The sequence below is a fragment of the Uloborus diversus genome, chromosome 7 (genome assembly GCF_026930045.1).
Source record: "Uloborus diversus isolate 005 chromosome 7, Udiv.v.3.1, whole genome shotgun sequence".
Lineage (NCBI taxonomy): Eukaryota > Metazoa > Arthropoda > Arachnida > Araneae > Uloboridae > Uloborus > Uloborus diversus.
In genome coordinates this window covers 170,616,376-170,626,710 of record NC_072737.1, presented here as the reverse complement: position 1 = coordinate 170,626,710, position 10,335 = coordinate 170,616,376, and the positions used below count along the sequence as shown (strand labels likewise).

Sequence of the window (10,335 nt, the reverse complement as noted above, 5' to 3'; positions counted from 1 at the left end):
TTATTGAATCCAAAGTAAATACAGCATCTTCCAGTGGATTGGAACACTTTGCAAAGTTTTTTCCTGTTCGTTATGATAAAGAAAAGAGTCTTTCACTATTATTAAGCTATTAAATAAAGTATTGAAAAAGAGACGAGTTGTGTTTCCTCTTTCTTCTTGTTCATTTTTCATTGGCGGCCGAAAAGTCTATAAGGTCAGCTATGGATGGAGCAGAAGCGTTTCTGTTTTCATGGATTAACTTTCAACCGAGTGGATTATGTTTGAAAATGCACAGAGGGAAACACTTTTCTTAATTTTAAAACACTTTTTCTTTTTTTTAACTGCCAAGGGAAAATGTAAAATGCGAGAAATTCATAAATAACAAACTTTCCATCCGGGTTAAATTAATATTATTAGTGCACGGAAAAAACTGAGGATCTGATGATAAAAAACGTATAATGTGGGGAAAACGTAGATTCGAGGGACGTAAAATCGGGGGTTTCGGAGTGAATACGATCAGCAAGCATGAAGATAAATATTACCATGCAACAATTTTTACAATTTTCCAAAGCATTTTTTGAGAATATTCAAAGTTATTGAATTTTTTCCGCTTTTTTTGTCGTTTTGAATCACTGTGCGACGCCGTTCTCGCTCTATATTCTGTCTATCATTTTGAAATTAAGATCATTTATTATTCCTTGCTGTCCTCTGTCTTTTTTATCACCTTCCGACCACTCCTTCTGGGTGTTGCATTTTCAATGTCAAGCGAGTGTATATTTTTAAACTGTGCTGTGAAAACTATTTTCTATTGGCGATTCCAGCGGTTCCAATACGCCCTCTTATGTCGGCGCGATTTACTAAAATCAACCCGATGGCACTGGTTTTCTGAATAGTAATCGCATGTTAGTTGAAGTCATTTGTTTTTGTATTTTTTAATCACAAAAAATATTTTGGTCCTATTAATGAATGGGTGGTTTCCTTCAGTCAAAAGTACTACTTTTAGTCATTAAAATGGATAGAATGAGCAAAAAAAATAAATAAATAAATAAATAAATAAATAAATAAAAATGACATGGACCCAGAAAATACTTTCATTTTCCCAACAGTTTTTTTTTTTTTTTTAATTACAGTTGGCTCTTTGTTTAACGACGTCCAATTTAACGACTTTCTCTGTTTAACGACGGCTTTTCACGGTCCCAGATGGTCCACTATAGTGTTAAATGCATTCTATTTAAGGACGCTTTCTACTTCCGGACGATTTTTTGTGGTCCCTTGAAAGTCGTTAAACAGAGAGCCAACTGTAATTTTTCAAGATGCCCGATTTTTCAAAGAAAGCGTGGTCTTGATGACGTCACAAATGATGCACTTTGCCGCATCTTTCTACTTCGTTTCCACGTAATGATAATCAAGCAGCGAATTAAAATTGAGCTCTACGCTTGCTATCAACCATATCGTTGCCAATACACGTGAGTAAAGATGTGAATTAAATATTTTGCGCTGTGAATGGCAACACTGAATGGCATTTCATCATTTGTGACATCATCGGCAGAAGCCGTAAACAATGAAAGCGCTCCGATTTAAGTATTTTTTTAAAAATATTAAACGTAAACAAATTTATCAAAAAAATGGTCAAAGCATGCTCTTTCAGAAAAAAAATGCTTTTAAAAATTTGGAATCCCATTGTTTGTGTGGGAAATTGGAATAAAGTTTCAATTAAAATAGGTCACTTGTGATTATGCTTGGTGATTTGTCCAGAGTCGTCATTATTATATGCTTCTGCACAAGGAAAAACTACTACTTCAGTAGGATCGCGGGCACTTGGAACAAGTGATGGACATGTTAAGTAATGTACATTTACTTCGTTAGTTATGCTTCATTTTTAAGTGAAATGTAATACAGTCGAGCCCGCTTAATGGAATAGGCAATTTGCCAGGAAAAATTATTCTAATAAGCGGGATATTCCATTATCCGGGACAAAAATAACACACATCAACGGTGTAGTACATCCGAATTTTATTACATTAAGCGGGATATTCTATTATCCCAATAATTTTTTTTAAAATTTTGAGCTCTAGAGGGAACATATGTTCCATTATGGCCCTTAAACTTTTTCCTCCTGAATTCCAAACACACGTTTCAGAAATTTACTTCTGTATGAAGAGTATAGATGGCAGCACTACAACTTTTTTTTTAATTGATCAGAGGTAAAATTAATAAATGTTCAAAACCATTCAAAACACCTCGATTTCTGGGCTCAGTCATGAAAAATTTTTTTGCGAACTTGAAACTAAAAACATTTAAAAGTAAATTAATTTGAATTCCGAAATTTTGAATTCAAATTATGTGTTTGACATCACGAGTTCCGACAAGACCCTACTCATTGAAGTTATTGTTTCTAAAAACGGCTCCTGGTCCCCCAAAGCCTGCCCCTCCTCCTGGGCAGTTACATGTGTATAGTTGTGTGTGTGTGTGTGTGTAAACCTGTGTGTATGCACGTAGGCGTGTGTGTATGAGTATGAGCGTGCATGTGTGCTGGATATGGACGCCACCGACCAGAAGAAGCAGATTCCCGGGAGTGCTGCAGAGGGAGGCTGGGGAAAAATAAAATCAGCGTTACATCAGTCAAATAAGAACAATAAGCAATCGTGATTGCTCAAAAAAAAAAAAAAAGAACAATCAATCAGCCATTCTTTTCTTTCAATTTTTTTTTATTGTAAAATCTATTTCTATAAAATCAACTAAATCATTGCGATTTTTCCAGTTTCATTACATTTCAGAAATTTTAACGAACCGAGCCTATAAAGATTTTATTAAAGTCAATAAACATGTCACTCTAAGCTCGGATTTTAAGCACATATTTAATCATTCTGTCTAGTATTCTAAAATCTCGTCATTCCTCAATTTCGTGGGATGATATTCAACAGGTAGCTTCTCGAATGACCCTTCCATTCAGTGGTTGCGAAGGCCGGCAATTCTCAACAACCCTGCTTCGGATGGGTGCCCCGTTTACAAATGCCTTCAGCGTAGACGAAAATAGCATCTTGAACTTGTCCAGCTAAGGGCGAAAAAACGGACATGTAAGAAACTGTCACTGCTTACAAAGATTAAAGAACTGCATAAAAAATCACTTGGGTTATCAAATAATGCTGCAAATAATGATAGGAATGATAATAAATTATGATTGTTAAACGACAAAAATAATGTGATGATTATCTCAAACTACAATAATGATAAAAACAAGAATAACAACAACAACAACAATGAAGATTAATAAACTATTGATACAGTCGACAAAAATAATATGATAATTACCTCAAACAAAAATAGTGATAAAAACAAGAGTAACAACAACAGCAACAACAATAAAATTTTGGAAATTTTTTTTAATTTATTCTTTTTAGTGTAAATGTATATATTTCAGTAAAAGTAAGAAGTTACCATCATGAAACTTAACCCTTTTTTTTTTACTAAAAATGCACCAAACTAAAAAAAAAACTATAAGCACGTTTTAAACTTTAAGCGATTGGCACTAAAAATGTATCTTTGTTCCTCTCTGGAATTCATTTGTGTGTTAATTTAATTATAACCATTTGAATATCCCTAACTAATTTGCATTTCACAGCATACTAGTTGCTTGTGATTCAGTCCTGTATAGTTGAGGAAAACATAACCTGGTAGTATTGTGAAGGCTAAGCAGATCCTGATCACTGCATCACCTTGCTTCCAGGTTAGCTTTACCACCACTATGGAGCAATGACACTGAAGAAACTTGATGCGTGCTTCCGAGAAGCCTTTATTCAAAATTATCATTACAATTACTATTAATGTTACTGTTATATGGCACCAAACTTTTATAACAATGGGTTTCATATTTAATCATTTAATAGGGAAATTGCATGAAGTTTACGGTTTTTTCTAAAGAACAAATATGGTCAAACAAAGTAATGGGACCTAAGTTGAGCCATCTCCTATCCATTAAAAAAAGAATCATCAAAATTGGTTCACTAGGTGAGACGCTGTGAATGGACAAAAAAAAAAAAAAAAACATACATACGGTATGAACTGATAACCGTCTCCTTTTTGAAGTCGGTTAAAAAATAAATAGACTATTGATACAGTTGAACTCGCTTAAGACGAGCCCTCATTTAACGAGAACCCGGATTTGACGAGGAAATCAGAAATACTTGGTTGGTACAATCAGGGCCGCGCCGTCCCTATGTGCAAGGTCGTGCGAAGCACGACGGAGCCAGAGCTAAAAAGGCGCCGAGCACTACCGATCAAAAAAGCTTCGAATGAAGGGAAAATAAACTCTAACCAAAAAGTAAAATAAAATTCTTGATTATATCTAATGGAAGCAGTGAAATTATACTGCTCATTGAAACAATTAATCCGTCTTGCTGAGAATCTAAAAGGAAAAATTATAGACTTGTGTCTAAACATGCTATTCAAAATCGCTTATTTTTTACACTGAAAACAAATGACTTTAATTAATGCATACATTAGCATTTTCCTTCTTAATGTGGAGCCGTGAATGCTATTTCGGTACGTCTATATTACACAAGGCTGATCATACGAGGAGCAAGAAATTTGCTTATCCCCATTTTGATTCTTGCGGTGAATATTTTGTATTATAATTTGTGCAATCATAGTCTTTTTGTGATTTTTAACTCGTTGTAATTCTACTGCTTCATGTTATCATACATAAAAAATACGGTAAGCACATTTGCATATTACATAGATGTGCATAATATTTATACATTGTAGACAATAATTTAGGTTAATATTTTAGTTCCGAATAGTAACGAGTTGACCATAATTACTCGATTCTCCTCCCCCATTTTATCTATTTAACTATTTGTGCATTAAATTAAAATAGTAATTAAAAAAAAAACCTATGGAGAGAATTGGATCTTAAATTCAATGCCTTTTGTAATAGTTCCGTATTTTAGAATTTTTGATTTTACCGAAATGAGAGATTTTACTTTCCTTGGAAAATATCCTCTATTTCAATTTAGAAATCTATTCAGTACTCTGTTGTCATGTTTTGACTGGCATAACACTTTGAATAATTATTTGTCAATTAAAGATATATTTAGAGCGGTGTTATAACTTTGATATTTAAAATATTTTCATTTTCCAAAAACTCATTAGCATATCAAAGGCAGGGTTCGTCAAACCGGGCTCAGCCTGAAAAAATCAGCCCGGTTTTTTTCAGGCAGAATTACTTGAAAAAAACCCCACTAATTCGGTAAAGTGGGATTTTCACAATTTTCTATATTTTGAAACATTTTCTTCAGAATCAAACTAAATACAGTTGACTCTCTGTTTAAGGACTTTCAAAGGACCACAAAAAATCGTCCTTATAGGGGAATGCGTTCTTAAATAGAATGCTTTTAAAATTACAGTGGAGCATTCGGGACTGTGAAAAGTCGTCTTTAAATAGAGAAAATCGTTAAATAGAGCGTCGTTAAACAGAGGGTCAACTGTATTGATTAATATGAAGTCCAAAAATAGACATCTTGCTTTCTGGACAGTATATCAAATATTAGAAATTTAAGTTGCAAACTAGAAATCAATAATTATTTCGATCACATTCCAAGATTTTTTTTAAATTATTGGGGTAAAATGCTTTGATTAACTGAAACTGACAATCTCTTTTTTAACGACAGCTCAATGCAAGGTTTCCAAGGGAAAAAGTCAAATTCAAAAAATCAATTTCAATCGCCCCTCCCTTACACACGCCCATACTCGAAGTAACTTCGAGATATAAAGCAAAAACATACACTGTGTTCCAAAATTGAATATTTATAGATTGTTTTTCTTTTAATAGATTAAATGCTAAACATACTTTTTTACATATTACATTTGTCTAAAAACCTGACCCCAGGAGTTAACTATATTTTGCTTGAACATCAATGCATAAAGGCGCTCAAAAGACACTTGCACGACGGCGCCGACCAGGCTTGGCGCGGCCCTGGGTACAATGTTAAGTCTATGGGAGCGTAACTCGCATTTAACGAGCAAACCCCGCTTAAAGCGAGCTATAAATTTTTGTGACTAGTAAAATTTCTATTGATTTACAGCTTAGTTGGAGTATCCTTTTTTTTGGTAAGTTTTCTTTAACATTCCAAAGTCAACCAAAGTTAATGATAAATCATAAATCCTGAGAATAAGCGATGACAGCATTTTTTTTTTTTTAACTTGAGGAGTTAAGAAACATATAAGGAGCTGATGTGTGCATCAAATGACTTCCTTTTACTCCAATTTAATGTCATTTCCCCATTATTGGCAAATTTAATGCGATTCAGTTGTTTACTCTCTAATTATCACCAACAGTGGCCAAATTGAAACAAAATTTAAAACTAAAAAAAATTGCCAAATTTGTCGCCAAGTTGACGACCAAATGACTGGCGATATATCGCCAAGTGTCCAACAAACTATAACAACACTTGAGTTTACATCAAAATTAACAATAATTCCCCCCCCCCCCCCAAAAATAGGCAAAAGACCCCCTTAGGAACATCCGAATGCAACCAAAAGGGAAGGTGCACAACTAGGCCCCACTAGGAGTCTACGTACCAAATTTCAACTTTCTAGGAGATACCGTTTTTGAGTTATGCGAGATAAATACACACACACACACACACACACACACACACACACACACACATACACACACACATACACACACATACATATGTACATACGGACGTCACGAGAAAATTCGTTGTAATTAACTCGGGGGTCGTCAAAATGGATATTTCGGGTGTCTGTAGGTTCCTAGGCACTTATCCACGTGTGGTCGAGCGGGGAAAAAAAACTCAACGTTCATTCGGGGGTGAGAAAAATGGAAATTAAGGCCGATTTTTGACTGAATTTTTTTTTCGCGAATACAATACTTCCTTTTTTGTAAAAGGAAGTAAAAAACCTTCGTCTAAACTCTAAAGAATATGGGGCTCGCGATCTTTTCGAAAGGATTCTTTTTATAGAAAATCGTTGTAATGACTCGATGCGGAATAACATTCTACATATAAAGCAATAATAACCTGAAAATTGCCATTTTTAGCCTACTTTCCCAGTAAAAGTCAGAAAAAGAAGAAAAAAGCATGAAAGAAGACTTAACGCATCTTAAAAATATTGTGAAAAACAAAAAAAGTCAAAAATAAATAAAATAATTAAATAAATATCGAAAAATTAAAAATTGGAAAGTAGGGTATTGAGAGGGGGGGAAATGTCTGTCGATCTGACCCCCCCCCTAATAACTTTTGAGTGAATAATCCGATTCAAACAAAAAATTTTTTTGTTCGAAAGATCTCGGCGAGGACACCTCATTCCTATATTTCATTTTTTGATTTGAACTATTTTTTGTTCAATTTTAAACAGTTCAAAAAAACTTAACATTAGCGCCTACCGGAAAATTCAAGGCAATTCCGAACTGTGAGGCGAATTTGCTTCAAACAAACTTTGTAGGAAAAAGCTTTTGATGAAAAATTTGTATATAAAATAACTCCTTGATTTGAACAATTTTCAGTTCAGTTTTGAACAGTTCAAATCCCTTAACATTAGCGCCTACGGAGAAATTGAAAGTCAATGTAGATTCCGTACTTGAAGGCGGATTTACTTCAAACAAATTTTGTTGGAAATAGCTCTTGACACTGAACTCCAGATTCCGACTCCGAGAATTTAGGGGCACCTGACTCCGACTCATGTGTCCGACAACTAATCGGATTCCGACTCCCCGACTTCGGCTCTGACTTCGTAGCGTTGGCAAAAATTTATTCACGGAGGACAAATGACTGACTCCGATTCTTGGATATTCGACTCCGACTCCTTTATTTCAAAATGAGATTGATTCCAACTCCACAGCTGTGGTTTTAACTGTGCAATAATTATTGTTGATATGACTTGTTTTTATTTTCACGCTAAAATTTTAATTTAGATATTCAGTTTTCGGCGGATAAACTCGAAGTCATTTATGTTTCTACATAACGATATGCGCAGACGATTTTTTTTTTTTTTTTTTTTTTGACAATCAAAAGTATTTCCTTAAGTTGACATTTTATTGTTTATATTTATTTTGGTAAGTACATTAATTCATTTAAAAAATTATTTTTGGCAGCAGGGGAAAAAGAAACGATTTTTTTTAATATGATTTATTTATTTTAATGACCTTATTAATATTAATTATTATTCTTTCGTTTTGAAAGCTGTTAAAAAATTTTATTTAACAAAAAAGGGCATTAGCTGCTTTGTTTAAAAGGTCGTGCTGCTATTTTATTTGTTCGTTTTTTTTTTTTTTTTTTTTTTTTTTTTTTTGAGCAATCACGATTGCTTATTGCGTTCATTTGACTGTTTTTGGCGTCCTTTGATTTTATTTTCCCACCGCCACCCTCCGCACCATCACCGTCGACCGGATCCTCACGATGCTGCTCCTATAGCGAAAGCCGTCTCCAGGTTGCATCCATGTCCTATACACACGCGCATACATACATAACTACACACACACACACGCACGCACGCACACACATATACACACACGCACACATACACAAACACAAACACACGCATACACACACAAAAACATACACAACACATACGCACAGACACAAATACATATGCCTATACACACATACCCGCCCCCCCCCACACATTCATACACACAACTACCCACACACTTATGCCAGCACACGGACACAAACACACATGCCTACGCACACATACACATACCCCCTACACACAAACACACATACCCCCCACACACAAATGCACACGCCTACATACACACACTCGTGATTGCGAAAAACATAATTTGTATTCAAAATGTCAAAATTCAAATTTTTTTTTTTTTTTTTTTTTTTTTTAGATCAGTGAGGAATATTTTATTCCTAGAAATCAGCTTAAAATATTTAAAAAACATGTTTGAAACAATTTGCGATTTTAGATATTTTTGAGAATATTGATCAGGTACTAGAAAGTAGTATGTGTATACGGGAAAGTAGGCTCGTTTAGTTCTAGACGGAACTTCTTGTTTGACTTACGTCAGTCTGGCTCTGAGGTAAAGAAATGAAGATATATGCTAATAATAATGATTAATGATGATGATTATTAATGGTATAATATCAATAATTGTAATAATGCTGCTCATAATAAGAATAATAATAATAACAACAATAATAGCAATAGTAATTTTTCAAAAAATATTTAAGCATTTCATGGAACACTGATTAGGTTAGAATTCCACTGAACATCAATGAGAATTTTAGTTATAACAATATTCACCTCAATTATTATAATTACTATTAATTGTTTCCCAATTGTTCTCAGTCAAGGGAAAAGGTTTTCTTAGCTATACAATTGTTAAAAAAAGAAGAAGGAAAAAAACTACCTGTTCTTCTGAGACCTCTACAGGTTTCTTGAATAGAATCCATGTTACACTCTCGTGGCATGGTGGCGTCGTCAAAGAGCCTTCGTACGTCCAATAATCATGCACTTCTGAAAGAAATATGAAAAGTATATGTATCAGGGCCGTGTATAACCAGAAAATAATTTCGGGGAAGGTTTAAAAACTTTAATGCAGAGTTTTGCGCGATTTGTGCCAATGTTCAAGTTGTCGCGTTATCTATTATGAAAGCGTTTTATGCAATTAATATACTGTACCGGATCCGTTGCGGCTTCCAACTTTCTTGAAAGGACGACACAGTTCTTGATTAAGAATACAGGAAATTTATTTACACTATGTACAGTAAAGATCTTCAACAACTGCTAAATTAATCATCAGCAATTAAGCAAATATCACACAACACCGTAAACTCAACGGTTACACACGTATTTACTTCCAAATACGAAAACAACACAGCGAAATGCCTCGCAATAAACAGAGCTATACACTCTCAGTACAAATTCTCAATCGAAACTGAACTCTTTATCATGCATAACGCTTTTTATACACACCGAAAGAGAACTCTCAAATATTCCACAAGATTCCAAATGCTTCTCGAAAATAGTAGACCGTTATTTTATTTCTTCTTTTTATTCATTCACGAATTTTATCAATAAAAATAGGGGGACCATATACTTCAACGGAATGTATAGGGACTGTATATTCATTACGGGAAACTATTTACAGGTAACGTTACTACAATAATTACTATTTACAGAATTTGTAACAATATGAAAGACGTTTGAGTTTTGGAACAATATGTTTTGGAAAATTTTAAATATAAATGAACATTTAAATGTCAAACCAAACTTTTCGGTGGGGGGGTTGAACCCTAAGACCCCCCCCCCCCCTCGTACACGGCCCTGATATATATTTCTTCTTATTATGGAAAATATACATCATTTCATGTTTGAAAG

General features: G+C 34.1%; 1 protein-coding gene across 1 annotated transcript in view; it reads right to left on the bottom strand.

The window, feature by feature from the left end:
• Positions 1 to 2,705: 2,705 nt before the first annotated feature.
• LOC129226006 (carbonic anhydrase 5B, mitochondrial-like) overlaps positions 2,706 to 10,335 on the bottom strand; it is a 131,996-nt gene continuing 124,366 nt past the window's right edge. The window contains exons 6-7 of the mRNA XM_054860581.1: positions 9,365 to 9,468; positions 2,706 to 3,034 (exon numbers count right to left, since the gene is read on the bottom strand). Coding sequence (XP_054716556.1) covers positions 2,897 to 3,034; positions 9,365 to 9,468 — 242 coding nt within the window. The 3' untranslated portion in view covers positions 2,706 to 2,896. The remainder of the gene's footprint in view (positions 3,035 to 9,364; positions 9,469 to 10,335) is intronic.